We start from the raw sequence: 23,013 nt of genomic DNA, 5'->3' as shown, positions 1-23,013 counted from the left end.
GTATAAAACTACAAAAAGAATATTAAGGATATTATCTTATACGTAAAAAGCTTACCTAGCCGGTAATGTTCCCCACACATACTATCTATAATTTGTGTCTTCATTTTTTCTAATTGAATTGCACTGCAGAGGTTTATTTCAGTATCTTTTCTTCTATATGAAGATAGGATTTGACTACATCATAGTCATTCCCCTGATGATCTATCTATATTTAAATCTTGGACTGGTCCCCATGCTCTGTTTAAGGACTGTCTGTCCATGAATGGTTCTATAAAAATGAAGACGTGAATTAGAAAGCATGTAAGAGTTGTTAAAGTTGTGTGAAACATTTCAGGTGGGAAGAGGCATAGTGCCTGTCTGAAAAAGTCAGACGTTTAGAAAACAATTATTTTATTCCCAAGCATTTTTAATTCATTGCATGGTTGACTGGAACTTTCTGCCATCAAAGCCATAATAGGTCAGCAGAAGAAAGGACTAATAGATATCATGCAAGGGCAAGATTCTCAACAACTTGAACTTTTTTGTTTAATCATTTTGTGGATCTTTAGATAGCTGTCTGGAAATTTTTGTTTTCCTTTGCTTAGTAAGTTTCAAAACAGAGGTCAGGAATATGATGAGTCATGCTTACAGATGAAGTTTTAAGTTAGCCTAACTTACTTCGTAATTCAGGAGTAGGGAACCTTTTTCAGTCAGTCTAATTCCATTTTGGAGACGCTCTCGGGGGCCACATTCCAGTGGTGGACAGAAAAACACTGTATTGTAGTTTAAAGCTCTTACCGTAGGAGAGATATTTTACCCTTTCGGAATTAGGAAAAACTGCACAAAAGCCAGGAAACCATGAAGTCATCAGTGAAGTCATATATTGAACCAGATATGGGGCATGGCATAGTGATGTCAACCAATTAATGTTAGCCATTACGCTGTACAGCACCATGTACCTTGATGGTGCTATATAAATAAATAATAATAATAATAATAATTTTTACCTCTCAGGAATACGTTAGCTGATGATCTTATAGACAGCTATAGAGTGGTGTAAGAAAAAAGATAGTTCAGCTAAATTTGGCAGTGTAGGTGTTTCTCACCTTTTAAATTCTGATTTGTGCTTTTTGCCAATAAAAGGAAGTTCAAAACCCTGCCCAGTTAGTTTACTCTTATGAGAGGACTTCCCAGGTAAAAGAGCACAGCTCTCTACTTAGAACTCATAAATGACTGCTTTTATCCAAAGGTGTCTTATGAGAGTGAAAGTCACTTTCACTTGTCCTGCCAAATTCTTTCTATTTCTCCATCCTGCTGCAGCCACCCATGCCCCATCTCCTGTTGTTCCAGGGGCATCCTTTGACCCTCAAGAGGCTTTTGGGGTTGCAGGGAGGAGGGGAACCGTTTCCTGAGCAGAGTTTCACTCATTTTTCTCTATATTCTGAATTTGTATTGTCTAAATGAGGATAGAATAAATTTGATTTTTTTATTATAAGTTAGGTTTCTTATTATTGAAACTACTACTAACTGTACAGCACCATGTACATTGATGGTGCTATATAAATTAATAATAATAATAATAATAATAATAATAATAATAATACTCCTAGCGCCTAATGCCATTTTCCTCCTCAGTTACCAAGTTCATTTCTTCACGTAAGGTTATGGTAATCTTTATTTACAACTATCAGTTTCTGTGAAATTGTAATTTTTTGTATGCTTTTGCTTTAAAATACTAGCTTACTAGTCATTAACCATGATAACATGTTGAAACATCAGTAAATGTTGCTAAATTCTGCATTTATCCTTATCTGATTTTTGACTAATAGTGCGTTGGAAGATTAGGCTAATTAGAGTCAAATGTGTACTAGAAAGTAGGGTGCCTTTTTAGATGTCCCCTTTCCTAGAACCATCTCCCCAGGCTTTCAGTATCTCTATTTCTTTATAAGGATACTGTGTTTATGCTTTTTATGTTTTTAAACTTTGTATATTTGTTTTAATGATTACTGTTTTTGACTTTTGTAAACTGCCCAGAGAGCTTCAGCTATGGGGTGGTGTATAAATGCAATAAATAAATACAGAGAGAGAGAGAGAGTTGAGTAGCCAGCAGGTTATGTATTACTTTTTCGTTCCTTCAGTTGTTGAAGCATAGGAACATAGGAAGCTGCCTTATACTGAGCCAGACCATTGGTCCATCTAGCCCATTATTATTGATACTGCTGGCAGAAGCTCCCCAGGGTTTCAGACAGAGGATTTCCCTACCCCACTTGGAGATGCCAAGGATCTCCAAGGGCCTTTTCGGTGGTGGTCCCCAGACTATGGAACGATCTCCCTGACGAGGCTCGCCTGGTGTCAACGCTGCTATCTTTCCGGCACCAGGTTAAGACTTTCCTCTTTGCCCAGGAAAATAGCAGCACATCTTAATCACCCACATGTTTAATTTTTTTTAACAGTTTTTAATGCTTTATGTGTGTGTGTTCTGTGTTTTAAAATTTTAAATTTTGTATACTTTATCTCAATTTTAGAATTTCTGTAAACTGTCCAGAGAGCTCTGGCTATGGGGGCGGTATCTAAGTGTAATAAATAAATAAATAAATAAAATAAGGATTGAACTTGGGACCATTTGCATGCAAGGCATGTGCTCTACTACTGAGCTGTGCCCCCTCTCTAGCTGCTGAACCTGCCTGCTATGTGAGAAGTTATTGGATTGATGGACGACAGGCCTGTCACAGTACAGCTCTATCAAGTTTATTTGTCCTTTTCCGTGACTTAGCCATGACCTGATTCAAAAATAGCTGTGATCTACCAACTAATAGATGTAGTTATTGCACAAAGCTGATTCATTGTATCTCTTAAGTTGGAATGGGTTGGTGATTCAGGATTGAATTGCTGAAATGAATTCCTAAAAAAAAAGGGTTTTCTGGTGAAAGGTTGTTCAAACTCTGCCAGTTCCGTCTGCAAATTAATGTCTCCGGTTTCTCCTCTTTTATCATTGCCAACTAAGGATAGCCAACATTTATGGATCCCTTCTCATATATGTACTTCATTAGGTATTCTAAATATGCCTTCAGTTTTCTTTTTATTCTCTTTCTCTTTGAACATGTTGAGCCACAAAATTATCTATAAATACAGGCTGCAGAATAGTAAGTCGTTGTCGAACCTTACAGTGACGTTATAAAATAAGTAAAGGAAGAAAATCTGTTTTTGGTATGTTAATGTTTCAAAGCTTTTTTTGTTCAGGAAAATATGGCGAATGCATTGATGCAAAAGAATCTGAAGTTATAATAATAACTGCAGATCACCCATTGTTTTAACCACTAAACCATTCCTATTTTGCTCTATCACTTTGGTTGTCAGAGTTCTCATCCTCAAGTTGTCGTCGTCCCCCCAGCTGTATGTGATCATCACTTCTAATTTCCTCTTTTCAGTTTAAGCTATGGAGGAGGACATCCATCACACTCAGAAGCGGATCTTCTTCACAGACAAACGTACACAGCTTCTCATCAGCTTCCTGCATTTGGTACTTCACCTCATCCTACTGGTAATAACTTCAGTTTAAGTTAATAAATTTGCTGATATTTATGAATCATAAATAGCAAAAAATCATAATAAAATATTGTATAAAACTTAGAAGAGATAATAACATGTTATCATTTGTGCCATCCAGATTTTGCTATTATACACCTCATCAAATAAAAAAATTGCTTAAATGTTTTAAGCAATTTCTCTCCTGAATTTCTGTGCCCCCTCCTTACCTAGAAGATTAAAGATCATTTTTTTCTGTACCCGAAAAGAGTGGGCCTTTTTTAAAATGAGGGCGAAATATACAACTATTTTCAAAGACACTGCTGCTAGTCTTATAATAATTCATACATGCATCTTCATATAGATCTGAACAGTTCTATACATTTGAAAACCAGCCAAAAGTTCAGTCTTTAAAAATGGAAGTTAAAAAATTAGGATGTAATTGATGCTATATGATATTGGTGCTACAATTAATGGGTTGGATTCAGATTTGTCCCTCCTCTCATGGTCCAATTCGTTTTGATCTAGTGGAGAGCCCTTACTAGATTGGTCTTCGCACCTTTGCAGAGGCACCCCAAAAAAGACATGGGTGATTTGGAGTCAAAGGGGGACAAGGGGAAGGGTTTGCTGAAGTGCTAAGGTTACAGGAGACTAACAGTCTTAGAGGAGGGACATGTCTAAGTGCAAGGTAATCAGTTAGAAAATGACCAGCCAGGGCCCTCTTCACATGTGGGAATGCCAGAGCTAGAGGAGGAGTTAGAAATACGAGATCCCAGGGTGAGATGAGAGGAGCATCATTAACTTGTGATACATTCCAAAAGGCTGGCCATGCAGGGAAGGTTCCTCTAGAAACCCCCCTTCATTAGAAAGCACTGAATAAATTCATTATTATTATTATTATTATTATTATTATTATTATTATTATTATTGGAGGGGCTTAACCAGCCACTCAGATTGTCAAAGAGTTGGACAGTGCCAGCTTTCATTGCAACTATCTAACATAGTGCCTTAACCAAAGGGAGTTGCTTATGGCCTAAGTGGCTCTATATCATGCAAAGCTGTCTAGAGACTTAATACTGTTCGGGGATTCCAATTGTAATCTGAGGCACCCTCGAGTTCTCTGATGGATCACCAAAGAGACCCGAGGCTGAGCAATCAACAGAAGTGGGGAAACATGACTTTTGCTAATTCTTCCTTCTTGCAGCCCCCAGTGCCCCCTCTCTTGCTGTTCCAGAGGGTCTCCTGATCCTCCAGAATAGCTTTTGCTCAGGCACAGGGCTGCAGGAGAAAGGAGGAATCGGCTAAAATCTTCTCCACTTCTTCCAGTGGATGGTCTGCATCCAACCAAATATAAATGGGAAATTTATTTAGATAAATAAATAAATAAATAAATAAATAAATAAATAAATAAATATCTGTATACAACCCCACTTCCACTCTTCTTATGGATTAGTCCATTACCCCACTTGAACTCCTTGCAGTAAACATGTGTGGTTAATTAAGGCTGAGAAACAGTAACCTACCCAAGATCAGCCGTTGACTGTCACAGTTAAACTTCATAACTAATGAACGCATGATTGGACACTTAAATGTGCATGTGTAGCTCCCTATTAATACATATTTTTGTGCAAATCATAGTGTCTAGGATCAAACTTATATATGTCATGTTTTGTTCTTTATAGGTCTTTCCGGAATTTTTGATAACACTATGCACAGCAGCAATAGCAACACTAAAGAAACATCAGTTATGAATTTTCTCTCTGCCATTGAATCCCGCAATGCTCAGGCTGTTTCTTCAGGAACCACTCTCTTACCACAGTTTAGAACTCCAACATGGCAGCCAGGTGAAATTTTCCTAATTTTGGTTAATCCTGTCAGTTTTTTCATTGCAAAAATATTAAAGATTGGTAACAGTTTTCTTCAGAGTTCCAGCATTTAGATGTAGCTTTTATGAAAAATATCTTCTTCAAGTAAAATGTTTCACATCCTTCTTAAACAAGTATTTTGACAACCCATATTGGTTTTGATGACTCTGCAATAGAGCTAAACTGCTATTTTGAACTACTTAAGTTTTCTCCAAATGAAATATAATCCAATAATAAACATGTTTTAGCTTCCTGCAAAACTGGTATAACTTCCTTGCAAGATGAAATAGGTAAATGAACATTTGTCACAAAATTAGTCTTGGATTAGGCTTCCCAAGGGGTGATGACATATGTATCAATTTGCAGTCTTGCGTCACAATCTTTGCAGTCTTCAACTTAGAAATTGAGTCAAGTCATTGCATCCAAGCAAATAACCTTACTCATGCTTTTCAAAAACCTAGCATAAAATCAGTGGGTTGCTATTATTTATTTATTTATTTATTTATTTATTTATATAGCACCAACAATGTACTTGGTGCTGTACAAAATATACAAATAAAATAGCGATACCCTGCCTAGAGGCTTACAATCTAAAATCACATTAAAACATATGAAGGGGGGAAGGGGTTCACAAAGCAGAAATAAGAGAATAATCATAGTAATAATTATGCTGTGAAAATATTTGAAATAGAATGTTCTATTGCTTAACAAGTTGGCGCTATTTGTTGTGTGGTGGGATAGCATAGTGCACTAATCCTAAATACCTTGCGTATGTCTCTTTAATTTCAGTCCAATTATATATGTATGTGTTAAGAAAAAATGGCCTAAATTGAGTACCTTGGTGACTATTTCATTTATATTCTTCTTTAACGAAGTGGCTTATAAAATTAAAAATAATAGGAAAATTAAGCTATAACAATATATAACAATCAACAAATCATGAAAGCAAAAAATATCTGCAGCAGCAGATTAAATATTTTCTACAACACAATAAACTGAGAGTATAATAACAGATTAGAAGCATACAAAAACAAAAAAAGTCATTAATATGCATTTCAGAGGCCACAGTGAAGGACCCCAGTGGATCTCCATAGGAAGGGCATTCAGTTTGTTCATACCCATTCACTTCCGGCCTGACATCAGACACCAGCAAGGAGATGGGATAGAAAAGGTTATCCAGAACTTATTCCTGGAATACAATGTTCTCACTATCAGCCTATGTATTAATAGAATATGAAAATGAGTATGTCTGGTTTCCAGATACAATGGTCACAGTTTGGTTAGGTGGGAGTTTTACATGTACATGTTCATTAAAGTGTGATTACAGCCCTTTTTCTCTGTCCTTTTTAAAAATAGGTATGCATTCATCAACAGAGCTTTTTGTTACTGGAGCACTGCCAGCCTCTGGAACCTTTCCACCCACTTCAGTTTATCAGCATCCCAATGCTTTTAGCAGTAGAAACTTTGCTACTACTCCTTCTCTAACACTTCAAGATGCAACTTTTAGTGCAACATCCAATGGGCTTCTAACTGCTCATGATCCTTTATTGCAGATCAAGACATCCCAAGGCACTGTTCCTACTGCATTGACATTTGAGCGCGTAGGCAGTTCTGTGTTAAATACCAGCATACCACCACAGTCTTCAACGTATCGCTCTGCTCAAGAGTCTGCACCCCATCTCTTGCAGCCTCAGTTCAGTTTGTTGCCTTCATCACTTGGAGGAGCTCAGCAGGCTCCACAAGTCTATAGCTCAACTCTGTTTACTGGTTCTACTGCCTCCATTGAAAGAGCACTGCAGCGAGAATGCAGTGTTATCAAGCACCATCAGCGGCCTTCAAGCACACAGTCGGTTCAGGCACAACTGACTGGTTCACAGCATTCCTTACAGAACTATTTATCAAGTGCAAGCGGAACTGATTTTCAGGATACATCCCGGCAGTCATCCCTATCTTGTAGCCCAGTTGGGGATGCTACTCAGGTGAGCAATGGAGGACCACAACAGAAGACCTCTCAGGTTTCAGTGGAACTTGCTCAGTCATATACATCAGCACTTCCATCACCTGGTTTCCCATCTGTTTCCACTGCAAAGGCAAAACAATGTTCTACAAAGCAGCCACCAAGGTCAACAAAGACCCCTAAGCCACAAAGCATAGCCCCTGCTGTGCAGACACAAAGCTATTCCAAAACTGCACAGAGCCAGAATTCTGTAATAGCAAGTCAAGCACAAATCTATTCTATAGCACAGCTCCCAAGCCTCTTGTCAGTAAGCCAATCACAAAATTATGTTTCAACACAGTCACAGAATGTGCCATCTGTTAGCAATTCACAGGTATTCTCATCCATCAAGGCAGAGAAGCTGCCATCATTGTACAAAACACTTGCTTTTGTTGGGCAATCTCAAGCTATTACTTCTGATAGCCAGACAATAAATTATTCTTCGGATCCACAGGTATTAAATTCAGTTTCAAATGACAACTACTCTGGGCAAACAAGGGATCTTTCTTCAGACACCCAATCTCAAAATTATTCTTCCAGTCTCTCTCAGGGTTTGTCAACAGTTAGCCAATCACAAGTTAGCTATTCATCTCAACCGCAGGTATTGTCAGTTAGTGGCCCTTCAGACACCTATACTACAGGGCAATCTTTAACATTAACATCACCATCTCTTCCATTTTCTTCCTCTCCTCATGCTCAAAATATGTCAGCCTCTAACTCTCCCCAGAACTACATTTCTCTACATTCTCAGGCACAAGACTCATCCTCACCACAGTCTCAGAAGTTTTTGCCAGTTGTCCAGTCAACCCCTTTTGCAATGCCAGCTCACACACAAGCATTACACAACAATAGATCTTCCTCAGATACAAAGTCCTATATTAAAAGGAAATCTGACCCTAACTTGTATCAAACATCTAAACAAGATGACCAGTTCCCAATGCAAGAGTTGCAGGTACTGCAACAGCAAACAGCTCTTGATTCTTCCCCTCAAAGGCTAACCAATGATGAAGTTAGTGCTCAGGATACAACTTACAAAGTTTCCAAAGCAGATAATCGGTATTCTCAAAGCGTAATCAGAAGTAATTCCCGCCTTGAAGATCAAGTTGTTGGGCTTACTCTTCAGGGGTCAAAAAAAGGTGAAAGAATGTCTAGCTCTGCAGCACAGCTTACCCAACAAATTGACCATATTACTAATGTAAGCCATGATATTAAAAAGGCAGCTAATTTATTGCCGACAACCCAAGTAAATGTGGATGGTAAAGAACTAAGCCAGCAGCATTCTCTTCTGCATAAGGTACATGAAACTAAAACCTCAGAGCAACAGGGCCAAGTCATTAGCACACCACCACAGCTTCACGCACAAGCCATAAGGCATAGCCATCAGCTGTGTTTGCCTAGTGCACAGGTACTTCTAGAATCTGCCTGTGATTTACAAATGCTTCAGCAGTCAATATTACAGTCTGGCTTAGGGCACACAAAAGTTTCTCCACAAATACAGCGCATTCAGAGTTCTCAGCAGATGACTCACCCGTTCCTTCAGGTTGATGGTCACATGATTCAGAGTAACGGAGGACATTCTCAACAACAGCTTCATCCTCAAAACTCTGAAGACATGAAAATCGACATTTCTGAACCACCAAAGCCACTACAGCAACACTTAACATCAAAAGATAATTTTGTGCAGCCAAATCATGAATCTAAGAATCAGTTTGTTACCCTTAGTTCTGTATGTTTTCCAGAGTCTATGCTTCTCAATGATGAGAGGAATATACTGTCTAATGTAGATGATATTTTGGCAGCAACCGCTGCAGCTTGTGGGGTAACTCCATCTCAATTTGCCAAATCAACATCTAATGAAGAAGAACTTCAGTCCATTGAAAATGGAGACAATTCTAAGTCTCAGTTCCAGACAGTAGATGTCAGACATGTGACTCATAGCTTCAGTGCCTCACCAACAGTTGTTGGAAAGCCACTGAGTATAAGCAATATTTCTTTGAATGGAGGACAGATTACCCTAAACCTAACAGCAGTGCCTACAATGCAGCCAAAAAATCTGAGCCATGATCAACAACACATGGAGACCTCTGATCAAAGTATTCCCAATAGAGTTGTCACAGCTGAACTTCAGCTGAGGCAGGAACAGGTTTCTGGCCTAGTTAAGCAACACTCTAGCAGCAGTAATGAATCAGAAAGTAAAAATGATGTTAATATGGATGGTACGCTAAATGTTAAAGATATAGACCTAGTTTCAAGTGGTAGGATTCTAAATGATGAGAGTGTAGCATCAAGCAGTGATTTTCATATGGAGAGGGACAATACTATGACAGGAAGCAAGGCTAAACTCCCATTGCAACCAGTATCTATGCAACAACCACGAGATGAAAATGGTAACAAAGCTGAAGATGAGAGCCATGATTTATCACAAGAGAACATTCAGAAGCAAACAGACAGAGGACAAAATCAAGTTAAAAATGCCAATGAAGATGACACAAATCAGAAGCAACTGAAGAGAAGTGGACAATGTAAACGTCAGAATTCAAGAGGAACTGATGCCAACTTGTTATATTGTCCAGTTCCTGAGAGCTGCCATGAGACTTATCAACATCAAGAAAAAATGAGACAAAAAATCAAAGAGGTGGAAGAAAAACAGCCAGAAGTCAGAACAGGATTCATTGCATCTTTTTTAGATTTCTTAAAATCTGGACCCAGACAACAGTTTTCGGCTCCTGCTGTACGTATGCCTAATCGTGTAAGGAGACCTGTTACTCCAGTCATTAGAGCACCTTGTCCACATCCTCTTGCAAAAGCTCAGGCGGCAGCAGCTCCTGCATCTCTTGAGGGCAGTGTGGAAAGTTCAAACAAAAAGGATAATGAAGAACCTAAGAAAAATTCAGAAGCATTGCCTTCATTTTCTTCTGATGAAGATTCTGTAGGGGGTAACCAGGATCTTCAAAAGAGCATCACTTCTGCTTTATCAACTCTGGATGATACTTCTGATAAAAAGAAAAAGTCAGGTAAAGCTTATTATGCTTACTACTAGATACATAACTGACTCTGATTTACAGATAGCTTTAAGTGAAGAAATACCTACTTCATTCTTGTTTGTCCAAAATGCTGTCAACAAATACCTGTCTTTATTAACCGTTCTTGATACTAACCAGGATTGTGACAGGTGAAAAGTTGCTTTGAAGTAAATTTAATTTTCTTGAATATTGTTGAAAGTGTTTTCACATTCAGCCATTTATTGTAGAAAATAATGTTTTGATTTGGTATTATTTAAGTTCCTTCTGAAGGCTTTTTTATTGATCTGATTCACCTATTCCTCCCCTAATAAACCAGAGTCATAAGCCAGTGTTTGTTTTTGGCTTATGACTCTGGACTGTTAGGAAAGCAACAAGTCAGAGTTCCCAGTTTGAATGCAGCATTAAACGGAGAACCCCTGGCTTGCTCAGCCTCTCACTTGGAAGGAGGAGTGAAGATCACACAGCACTCATAAGCATGTTTTTCATTCATAATAAGTTACATGTGAACTGGCCCCAATGTTGTAATATGTTTGCATTATTTTAAAGAATCATTCTATTTTAGGGAACACTTCAATTGCTTGGCTAAGCTAAACTCTCATTAGCCTGAAAAATCTGAATTCAGACATAGGTTTGCTCCAAACATAGATATCATACACATTTAATGGTATATGTGTGTGTGTTGTCTGGTTTTGTTTTGTTTTTCATTTGACTATATGGCTTCTTCCATATGTAGTTCAGGGCAAGAAACTTTTCAAATTTGTAGATAACTTATTTTATTTGGGAGGTGTTTTTTTTTTTAAAAAAAATTATGCTGTGCTCATCTTTATTGAAATGCAGATCTGTTGTGCATGGAGCAACCTGGGACTTTATCCCCCAAATGAGAGTTCCGCTGATGTCATCTATGGAACTGGTATTTTCCTTTATGCAGTGAAAATTTTCAGATGGGTTACCATACGCTAAAAATAAAATCCTCTTCATATTCTAAATATGAAAATAAATCAACGTTTTTATTCTTAAGATTGTTTGTTTTGTATTTCAGAAATGGACAAGACTGTTTCTAAAGCCACCGTCAATATTGTTGTAAAGAAGGAACCTTCCAATATGACTATTCCTGTGGCAGATGCTCACTTGAAAACCTGTTTAGCACTACCAGAAAAAGAGAGTATTAATACAGAGCAGTTAGCAAAAACACAAGCAACTGTTGCAATAGAAGGATATACTGAGGACGACGATGGAGACAGTGGAGGCGAGGGCATGTACAGAGAACGCGATGAATTTGTAGTGAAGATTGAAGATATAGAATCACTAAAGGTTATCTATCAATTTTTTTGGAGCAATTTAAGTTAACACATTTATGTGGTACATTTATGTGGAACATTCTGTGGTATGATATAATTTTATCTCCCACTTTGTCTTATAACTTTCACTAACCAAACGGTTAGCATATATATATATACACATACTTTACAGCTTTTTATAATAGCTTGTCATACAGAGGCCTCATTCTCAGCATAATAAGCTGAGATATGCACAATATTCCTGCATCCATATCCAGCCATTTTGCTTGTGTCTGAACCTATGGTTACTGGCTTGCAATGGAAATTATGGTTACTGACTTCTAAAGAAGACAGAGAACAAAGCCATGGTTTAAAGTTGGCTTCTATGTCCTGGCTTGTTTGAAACTGATGAACCACAGTTCCCATTTTGGAGGTAATGGGAAACTGTGGTTAGCTTTGGTTAACCCTGGCTTGTTTCCCCACTCACACAAAGGGAGGAGCAAGTAGCTTGTGTGCAGATGCCTCAAACTCATGCGTATCGTAGCTTATTAAGTGTAGTTTTCATTGCCTACCACTGATTCAATTTAGATGTCATTTCAAAACATTATTACGGATATTCAAAATAATATTAAGGAAGTTTAACTGGTTTGGTGTGACATCTGAATTGACAAACTTTAGTTTACAAACCAGAATCAGAAGTCATGGTTTAAAGTGAATTTGCAAACCCTGTTTTGTCCTGATCGACTTTTGTGTGGTGTCTAAATTGACAAACTGTAGTTGTTCCACTTCCAGAGGCTTCTGAACCATGGAAAAATGGTTGAAAATGTGAAAAATGAATTTTTAAAACTGAATGGATTGAAAATGAAAGCAGACATAAATGATGTCTAATGTATTTTTAGAAGCTCAACCCATGTTTAAATTCAGGTATAGATCCTCAGATAGTTCTAACCAAGCCACCACCTCTCAGCTTAAACTACTTCAGATTATAGTTATAGCTATAACACTCTGTGTTGAAAGAGGTTATGGAAAGCATAAGTTACCATCTAAAGTATACAAAATCAGTAATAAAGGTAGCATACAGTTGAAGCTAATTACTGCAGATGCATAAAGGCATAAGCTAAGTGAAGCTGATGCTTTTCATTTTGGTCCTTGTAGACTACTATAAAAGCAGGAAAGGAGCCTCCAGCCATCTGGAAAGTTCAAAAAGCTTTGTTGCAAAAATTTGTTCCTGAAGTGCGAGATGGTCAGAGAGAATTTGCAGCTACTAACAGTGTAAGTACACATACTCCTTTTTAATCATATTATGACCAGCAAGTTATATGGCATGAGACATAAAAAAAATCAAATTACTTTAGTCAGTGGTGAAAAAAAGCTGATCCATTGTTTATACTTTGTGTGTGTGTATGTGTATGTACATACAGGTCCACGCATGTTCAAAGGCGATATGATGGCAAGATTCCATCATGACCCTAAATTCTTTCATATTTAGGCAAGACCCTAAATTCTTTCACAGGCTGTGGTTTGGTAGTAGAGAATATGCATGCTGCCACCTCTCTCTGTCTCCTCCCCTCCCCATGCACAAATTACCTTTTCTATATCTTGGTTCACGAGAACCATAACTTGCTGTGATATGCAAATCAAGTAAAGCATAGTTACTGCTAACCGTAACCATCAGAAATCACTTCAAACCACAAGGGAGAGGAGAGAAAAGGGGGAAAGGGCACTGAGTCTTTTATTCTCTCACCAAAGGGTTAGTCTGTATGACTGAATGCTTACTCCTTTCGTTTGGAGAAGCCCTAATCTCGCATAAATGGCACATTACTTCTTATTGCACCAAAGATTACAGGCTAAAGGGTTGTGCTTCTCTTTACATTGTGATAAATAAATGATCTATATTTTATGCATTGAGTCTTTTAGCTTGAAATCTGTAATAAATTTATTTATTGAGTTGTATCCAGTTTTTTCATAAGTGGGAGCTGTACTTGAGCAAGCTACCTCTCTGGTTTCCTCCTCCCACTGCAGCCCCTGTACCTCATCCCAATGCTTTCCTGAAGGTCCTTCAAGGGAGGCTTTTTGGGAAGCACCAGGAGGCTGTAGTGGGTTGTGGGAAAGCCCCATTACACAAGAGGCCTTCTGATTATGCAAAGTATGGATACAACCCATTGTTTCATTTTATATTTAATGTCTGTTATACAAAATAAACATTGCATATAAGTACATGTATGGATTATGTCTTTGTTTTGACTTCTTGTAGTACCTTGGGTATTTTGGAGATGCGAAATCAAAGTACAAACGAGTATACGTGAAGGTCATAGAAAATACAAACAAGAAAGAGTATGTTAGGGTGTGTTCCAAGAGACCAAGAAATACATCTGTACAGTCTGCAAGGTATTTGATTTTAATGCTTCCCCCCCCCCCGAATCTTGATGTTGAATTCTGATAGTATTTAATACTTAGGCAGAACACAGTAACACTAACATCTTTGGATTTTAAAAGCAATTTTTTGTGTGTTTTGCAAGTTGTTATAACAGTGATTATCAAGAATATTTGTTGGTAGTTGCATCAAATAGCTTGGTGTAGAATAGATTGTAGCTTGGTTTAGATCATTGCAAGTGAGCTACAGTGAGCTCTAGAGTAGGGCTAAGAAGTGAAAGCTTTTACCTTCAATTGACTAAAACGTAACTATCCATTATGAGTGAAGTTCAGGAATGAAGGTTTAGTCAAAAGTGGAGGTGGGAGCTTTTCCTCTCCTTGCATGCAAACAAGAGGGGAAGCGGGGAGCGTAAGAGCCCAAGGCTCACCACAGTTTATTGCCAATTATCTAAACCATTCTTCCCCAGCCAGCTGTCCTCCCCCCGGATATTTTGGTTTGCTACTCCCAGCACTCCTGTCTATTGGTCATGTTGGCTGGGGCTGATGGCAATGAAAGTCTAAAATATCTGGAGGGCATCAGGTTGGGGAAGGCTGGTTTAGATGATCATTTGGACCAGGTCAATCACTCATCCTTTCCTATTGATAATTAATGGTAACTTAATTTTACGTGTCTCTCCTTCCAACAGAAATTATGCAATGCAATGTCCCCCCCCCCACCCGCCCCCAAGAATAGTGTCATTCTGACTGGGTTCGGATGACACAATAATCAACGGTCAATTAAATAGTCCATGGTAGACGAAATAGTCCACAGTTGACTATTGTGTGGTCTGTTGGGGAAAAACCACACCATGCAAATGATCTGCACAACCATTGATTATTGTGTCATGTGGCAGGCTCCGTTGATTATTCCCCCTGCCTACAGAGTCGCAAGGCAAAAGCAGCAGAAGCCCTGCCACACTTGCCCAGCAGAGCTCTATAGGTAAGGGAAATAATCCTGTCCCAGGGAGCACTGGGGAGATGTCGATCATGCTGTCCCTTGGTGGGATGCCACAATTGGCAGCTTCCCACGTGCTTCCCAAGATGGGCATGTCCCTTGCCCCTGCCACAGAGGGAAAGTGCTGGGGACAGGGGATGCTAGAAACTCCTGCCATTGCTTGAGAGCAGCAGGAGCTCCTAGTGGCCCCCGTCACCAGCCACTAGCACTTTGCGGCAAATGGAGAGTGGGGTGCAGGAGGAGATATTCTCCTGACAGCATCTCTCTCCACCCTTGGCATAGCAACAAATCACGAACGGAGGGCGGGATGCAGGAGGTCATGGCACAAGTGGACCCTTGTTGCTAGAGCCGCCCTGTTCCTTGTTACTATGGCCCCACCGGGGAAGGAGGCGGCGGGGCAGAGCGGAGTGAACTTCTCCCATGACGGGAGAAGAGATCTGTCTGCTACCTCCTTCTTGCTATGGCGGTGGCCACGATGCATCTTTCATCGCAGCTGCCACTGTAGCAAGAAAGAGGCGTACTGCATCTCTCCCCCCCTTCGCCCCTCCCCACAGAATGGTAAATGGGAACCAGTGCCACCATTTGGTGGGGAGGGCGGAGGGTGGGGGAGAGCAATAGCCAACCTTGTCTTTATAACCTACTCCACAAATGATGATTATCATGTCGCCCAAGCACGACATGCTAATAGTCATCCGAGGAGTGGACTATTCACATAGGGTTGTCTGTTGTGTCGTCCGAACGTTCCGTCTTTGTTCTTTTCTTTTTGTCCCTTCTATGGATTTTTGCTTGCTGTTGGATGGGAAGTTATATTCTTTCTTCCATTAATGAATAAAATACTACCCACAACAACCATTTTTCTTTAATCAGCTTATTGTTTGTTGGGAGAAACTCTGTGTAATCAACTTGGAGACATGAGACCAGACCCAATAAATGGTTGACTAAATAATTGGTTCAAACAATCATACTTGTCTACAGATGAAAGTGGAGCACAGGAATCTATAAACCGGGATATGTTATTGATTCAGAGAACCAACTAATCACCTGAATTAAGTGAATTTAATTTTTAAAGGTCAAGATTGTAATTGAAACTGTCTGTTTCAACTCCTCTCTGACTTGTAGGACTGTTCAATGTAAGCCAAGCACTAGTATCAACAAAGCTCCTGATCCCCCAGCGCCAAAAACTACAACAGTAACAACAAAAGTTTCATCAGTGAAACCCAAAGCTAAACAGCCAAAGATAAAGGCTGAACCACCACCAAAGAAACGGAAAACATGGAAAGAAGGATTCCCCCCTACTCCTCAACTCCAGAGTGATGAGGAAGGTAAATGGCCTTGTGTTAAAAGTACCTGTTTTCCTGTCTATGTAGTATCTCCAAAATGACTATAAAATGTTATGAGCATTTATGACTTCATGAATTTTAATTTGCTGTCTTATCCTATAATAGATTTGATAGTTTCAAAGTTGCCATTAGCGGGGAAGACAACTTTTTCTATATTGCTTAGTATTATGCTCATATTCTACCAATTCTTTCCCATGTTTATTGACTGCCCATCCATTTCCGGGCCCAATTCAAAGTGCTGTGTTTAAGCTTTAAAGCCCTAAGCAGCTTGGGGACAGTGTAACTAAAGGAGTGTCTCCTCTCATATCTATCTACCCAGACGCTAAGGCTATTATCTGATGCTATACTTCTGATGCCCTCAGCCTGTACCCTGAATTGTCATTACGTGCAAACTAGGTCTATAGGTTGAGTATGGGTTGTTGTTGAATCGGGGGTTGTTGTTGATGAAATAAATACTTGGGATAACATCTCTGCATAGGTCATGAAAGGAAACATTGTCAAAAGTCCAACCAATCCACAATTTCTGTAACAGTGGAAAAAACTCCTGCTACGTACATTTCAGCTCCTATATTGAAGATAGCTATTTAAAAATGTAAAGATAAATTGGTCTCACAGAATCTTTACTATTGAAATTGGTTAATACTGCCATTTCAGCAGTGTTACTTTCAGGTGTCAAGTTAGCTTTCTAAAGCAAAGTATGGTATGTAATTGTTTTAAAAATGAAGAAAAGTTTGAGCTGGAATCGGTTTAAAAACTAGGCCTAAAAATACTTCTCAGCCTATAAATTTATTTATTTATTTATTACATTTTTATACTGCCCAATAGCCAAAGCTCTCTGGGCGGTTCACAAAAATTAAAACCATAACAAAACAACCAACAGGTTAAAACCACAAATATAAAATACAGTATAAAAAGCACAACCAGGATAAAACCACGCAGCAAAATTGATGTAAGATTAAAATACAGAGTTAGAACAGTAAAATTTAAATTTAAGTTAAAATTAAATGTTAAAATACTGAGAGAATGAAAAGGTCTTCAGCTGGCGACGAAAGGAGTACAGTGTAGGCGCCAGGCGGACCTCTCTGGGGAGCTCATTCCACAACCGGGGTGCCACAGCGGAGAAAGCCCTCTTCCTAGATAAACTGCTCCAGTTTATAAATCTGAGATTTCGTAGTTTGTTCATGTTAAAATGATGTGAAGCCTTTTGAAATTGTATGAAACAGTTCAATCCTAAATAGGATAGGGATGTCTGTCATGGGGAAATACGGCTCTTTTGGAGGGCTTGCTGGATTTCCCTGGAGCCCCTGGCTCAGCTTGCACTTGCTTTTTCCAAAAATCCAGGAAAGTTCTTGGTTTTTCTCTCCTCCCCTCCCTTTCAAGTTACCACTTATGCAAATTATGGTTGCAGTTTGCACAAATTACAGCCACAGTTTGCACAAATTATGGCTGTAATTTTGTGCAAATTAAGCATAATATAGCCACAATTTGCGCAAAGCATGCCACAATTTGCATAAATTGTGCAAATCACAGCTGCAATTTGTGTAAACAGTGATTTAAGAAAAAAATCCGTGTGCTGGCCCAACAGATCAAGTTGGGCCAGCTCATGGGGAAGTGAGCCAGAGTCCGGGGCTGGGGTTGGGGCTGACCTGCTGAAAGCTTGGCGATTTTTACCACCAGACAGATTTCTCTGACACCCCTAAATTAGAGTAATGCCTTCTAACAATCTTGGTGTAGTGAATGGACACTAGAGGTCACTAGAGTCATTATAAAGAAGTCTATATCAGTAAAATTACAATTTGAACTAAGTATTTGTATTTCTGATATTTCAGACACGGAACCTCCTGCTCCTATTGTTGCTCGTTTTTTGAACACCAGAGCTATGAAGGAAACATTTAGGAGTTATATGGAACTACTTGTTAGCATTGCCTTGGACCCAGATACTATGCTGGCATTGGAGAAGAGTAATGGTACAGTGTATTCAACATTTTGATTGGTTTATCTTTTTGCTGTTCACCATATTATGCTTTCGCTCAAAAGTTACCTATAGGCCAGGGTCCATATTACATGTTTCTATGCATGAATGGGAAGGTTTCCTTGTGCTTCACCAAATGCCACTTTGGAAGGTCACTTAGGCCAGGAATGGGCAGAAGGAGTTCAACTCCCAGAACATCTGCCCACCCTGACCTAGACCTTTGAGGATGGCTTTTCAGTGGGCACAGAAGGCTAACAAGTGAAGCCCTCTTATATTCTGTTGCAGATTTTAATTTATTTTGTTTTTCCTATATCACTTTAAAGCACATAAGTGGTTAGTTTTACAGTCATTATTGTCCACAATATACTGTAGATGATATTCTTATGGAAAACAAATTATACTATCATAGCATACTAAAGAGTATCTGAACTAAATGTAGTTTAAAAGTATATATAATTTACACACAAAATACTTTGAAATGTGAAAAAAGAATCCCATCCATTTCAACAAGTTTAAGCAGGGCTTCCTTGCTGCTAGATATTTTAGGAAATGCAAGATAGCAGACAGTCACATTTCATTGCTGTAAGCAAGGTCATCTCTTTCTGAAAAAGGAAAGGCATTTTTTGAAGAAGAAGTGGAAGAAGATGGAGAGACTGGGATGAAGATGCACTAGATCAACTAGTTGCAGAGAGATGCTTTTTCTTTAATAGAGGACCAGCTGCTGTCAGTGAAGAACAGATCTAGATGACTAGAGTCTTTGCAATCTAGTCATCCGTTTTTAACTTCACTTAGCAGTCCTCCTCTGCTGTGATAACAGTTCCAGTTAGAGAATATACTGACAACTGGAGGCTTGACAATAACAAAGAAGATATGCATGAGGAAACAGACACCTTTTTAAAAAAAATCAAAATCCCAATTTTATCAAATTGAATATGACTAACTTGGAAGATTATTAAAATGATGTCAAATTCATTCTGGGGATTGGAGAACGTGAATAGGGAGATACTTTTCTCCCTCTCTCAAAATACTAGAACCAGGGAACATCCCATGAAGCTGATTGCTGGGAGATCCAGGACAAATAAATGGAAGTACTTCTTCATACAGCACTTATTTGAATTATACAATTCACTACCACAAGATGTAGTAATGGCCACCAATTTGGATGCCGTTAAAAGAGGGTTGGATAAATTCCTGGAGGCGAAGGCTATCAATGGCTACTAGCCCTGATGGTTGTGTGCTATCTCCAGTATTCGAGGCAGTAAGCCTGTGTGCACCAGTTGCTGGGGAACATGGGTGGGAGGGTGCTGTTGCACCATGTCCTGCTTGTTGGTCGTTGGCCACTGTGTGAACAGTGCTGGACTAGATGGACCCTTGGTCCGATCCAGCATGGCTCTTCTTATGTTCTTAATCTATTTTATGTAGCATGTTAACTTTGATTTAACTTCTGTATGTGTTTCTGTAAGCTTTCTGTACTTCAGCACAAATAAAACATCTTAGTAAGGAAAATGAAAAACACTTTCCCTGTTTCTAATAATGTTTTCCTGGTTACGCTGTCTCAGTAAGCTTCATAGTAGCCTTTTAAAAATGTTAAACAATAAATACTATTTTTAAAAGGCAACACATTTCAAGGAATGTATATTTTCATCCAACAAGATAATGCACAAAAAATCATAGGGACCTATTTGCTTAATAAGACTATCAAGTGTTTCAGAATAGGATAAAATGATTTTTATTCCAAGTCTAATTTTGTTCTAAAAATAGCTAATAAAAATGTAAAAAGAAACAATGTTATTTCAGCCTCTCCCCCCACACACACCTATACATAAGGCCTTATAGAAAATAGTGTTGGGCAGTGTAGTGGCTGCTTTATAGTGTGCCTGAAGATTTCATGTTCGCTTTTGTTATACCTGCCTTGCTGAGTAAAACAAAAATGCAACTGGTTGCAGTTTCATGGATGAGTGGTTACTTTCATATTTGTGAGCCAAATATCTGTGTTTTCTTCCCAAGGTTTTGTGGGGTTTGTTCCTTACTCCTGAGGTATACAGAATGACCACAACAGGTGGCAGTGATAATGCACAAGGGTACATTGTTCCTTCAGGGCTAATGAAATAATTTATTTGTAGAACCTGGCTTTCAATCCCAATGCTGATCATTGATATTTGGGATCAGGAAGGAATTTTGGTCAGACGCTTGCTTTTGTGGATCAGTTTGTTTGCTAGTACCCTCATACTGCATCTTATTTGATTCTTGTCTGTGCTTCTGGCATGACGTAAGTAGGTTGATATACACTAATTTTAGTAGAAGTGTACAGATGATGGATTATTTCTTAGAGTTGGGTATCTTTTGAATCTGTTGCACCTGAACTGTTACAGTCATCATCTTCATCCATTGTACATTTTTTCTAACCATGTTATTTCTGTATCCAACTGCAGTATGATAGTAATCCAGTTTGTATGGTATGGTGTAAATTTCTCATGTGATACATTTACAAAAATTAGCATATCCAAATCCTTTCCAAGAAGTATGCAAACAACAGATGTCATCAGTTGTTGCATCTTTGTGCTGAATGCCACATTTGGGGCACTGGTTCTAATTCTTGTTTGATTTTGTTCTGAAATTGTTTTGAAGTACTTTGTGTATTTATTAATTAAAGTATTGATGAACCAGCTTTCATTGAATAGATACCAGGACGGGGAACAACAAATCTAACCAAAAATGGTCATACAAGCACAGCATACAATGAAAACAATATTCATATATAACATTTTCTTTTTCAGATGAGCTACTTTTGCCACACATGAGAAAAATTGATGGCATGTTGAATGATAACAAGAAAAGGCTGCTTTCCAAATTACGTCTAGAGCGCTCATTCAAGGTACTGGTAGTTAAAAATGTTTTATTGGTCTTCTGTAGTTCTTACTAGGGCTGTGTGCACCACTTTGGCTCTGGATCTGAATTCCGAGCCGAAATATGCCGATTTGGATGCCAGTCCAAAAGCAGGTTGGGATTGAGTCAAAGTGGATCGGGAATGAAGTACATTAGCCCAATTCAGACAGACAGCGAGCCCCCTGCTCCTTATGTCAGGAGCACCCACAGCTTCAGCCATCACCATTTCCCCCGGAAATGAAACGTTGCACTAATGGTAGCTGTGAGGTCATCATGCATGCAACCTTAGGCCACCGTTTTCTAATCAAGGATTGCTTTCTTGTATACATTAATGAGTATAAATATGACTTCACTTAAATCGAGTAAAGCCCATGGATTGATAGCCCATGGATTTGATTGCCTCCAAACATTTTTAAAGACCTGGAAAACAGTGATTTCTCTTTGATAAATTGTTTTTATTTTGCTTTTTATAATTTGTTTTATTAAAGAGTTCTAGTTAAATTTCTAGCACACTAGTTTGACCAATTTTCTTTTGTGAAATTCTGCACAATCTGTAATCTTTTATGCTCTGTTTCAAGGCTGCTTTGGAAAGCTTTCCAGAACTGACAATAATCACTCGTGATTCTAAAACAAAAATGGGGGTGAGTGCAGTTTCTAGAATAAAAATGAATGGGAAAGCTTATAACAAGAAAACACTGAAGATTTCTAAAGCAACCACAAAATTAGCACAGGTATGTTTGTGTAATTGTTTTTTCTCATGCTACATTTCTAATGGAAAGCACCCACCAATCCCAGGATTTATTTTGCTTTTTACGCATTTTCTAAATTTGGACTAAAATTGATGATTTTTTAATTACACATATTCAAAAACAATTGGTTTCTAGTTATGTAACAGTACCTTGAAAATAACTCGATTTATTTAATTTCCTTTGATTTTTATCTTTTGAAGTCCAGTAACCAATTGTATTCTAAAAAGGTAAATATATTAGAATGGAGAATAGAAAAAAATGGCTCTATGGGCAAAACCCCACAGGGTGATTACGCCCCTACTGATTCCCTTCCAGAAGCCATGGGTCCTGCCAACTGCATTGCACAAATGGAACCCACTGCTTGTGCAAGGGAGAATTAGTGCTTCATAGGATAAGCCCCGAAATGAGTAGAAATGCTCATTTCTAGAAGGAGGCAGGTTGGCCGAGCTCCCTTATACTAGTTCTGCTGACCTGTCTTCTGCCAGAAACAAGCATTTTCACTTTGATTTGAAATGCTAATTTGCCATTGTGCAAGCAGTGGGGGCCACTTGTGCAATGGAATTGGCAGAGTATAAGAGAATCAGCACGGGCATAAGCGCCCCATTAGATGGAGGCTAAGGGGAGACATGATAGAGGTGTACAAAATTATGCGTAGTATGGAGAATGTGGATAGGGAGACATTTTTCTCCCTCTCTCAAAATACTAGAACCCGGGGTCATCCCATGAAGCTGACTGGTGGGAGATCCAGGACAAATAAAAGGAAGTACTTCTTCACCCAGCACATAAACTATGGAAAACACTATCACAGGATGTAGTGATGGCCACCAATTTGGACAGCTATGAAAGGGGGTTGGATAAATTCCTGGAGGTGAAGGCTATCAATGGCTGCTAGCCCTGATAGTTGTGTGCTGTCTCCAGTATTCGAGGCAGTAAGCCTGTGTGCACCAGTTGCTGGGGAACATGGGCGGGAGGATGCTGTTGCACCATGTCCTCCTTGTTCATCCCTGGCCAATGGCTGGTTGGCCACTGTGTGA

At 38.9% G+C, this 23,013-nt stretch overlaps 1 protein-coding gene across 3 annotated transcripts in view; it reads left to right on the top strand.

The window, feature by feature from the left end:
- QSER1 (glutamine and serine rich 1) overlaps positions 1-23,013 on the top strand; it is a 46,328-nt gene that overhangs the window by 15,886 nt on the left and 7,429 nt on the right. For 2 of the 3 annotated variants that reach the window (XR_010025058.1, XM_063117322.1), the window contains exons 2-11: positions 3,408-3,520; positions 5,187-5,348; positions 6,726-10,379; positions 11,428-11,699; positions 12,821-12,937; positions 13,920-14,053; positions 16,152-16,354; positions 18,202-18,339; positions 21,122-21,219; positions 21,809-21,961. Coding sequence is in view for 2 of the 3 variants with exons in the window: in XM_063117322.1 (XP_062973392.1) it covers positions 3,408-3,520; positions 5,187-5,348; positions 6,726-10,379; positions 11,428-11,699; positions 12,821-12,937; positions 13,920-14,053; positions 16,152-16,354; positions 18,202-18,339; positions 21,122-21,219; positions 21,809-21,961 (5,044 nt within the window). In the remaining variant the exon portion in view is untranslated. Of the gene's footprint in view, positions 1-3,407; positions 3,521-5,186; positions 5,349-6,725; positions 10,380-11,427; positions 11,700-12,820; positions 12,938-13,919; positions 14,054-16,151; positions 16,355-18,201; positions 18,340-21,121; positions 21,220-21,808; positions 21,962-23,013 lie in introns of those variants that run through there. The other variant, XM_063117323.1, reaches the window with a different exon arrangement.

The sequence above is a fragment of the Elgaria multicarinata genome, chromosome 2, assembly GCF_023053635.1.
Source record: "Elgaria multicarinata webbii isolate HBS135686 ecotype San Diego chromosome 2, rElgMul1.1.pri, whole genome shotgun sequence".
NCBI classification, from domain to species: Eukaryota; Metazoa; Chordata; class Lepidosauria; order Squamata; family Anguidae; genus Elgaria; species Elgaria multicarinata.
The sequence above is the reverse complement of the archived record's forward strand: the minus strand, read 5'-3'. Positions and strand labels throughout refer to the sequence as shown.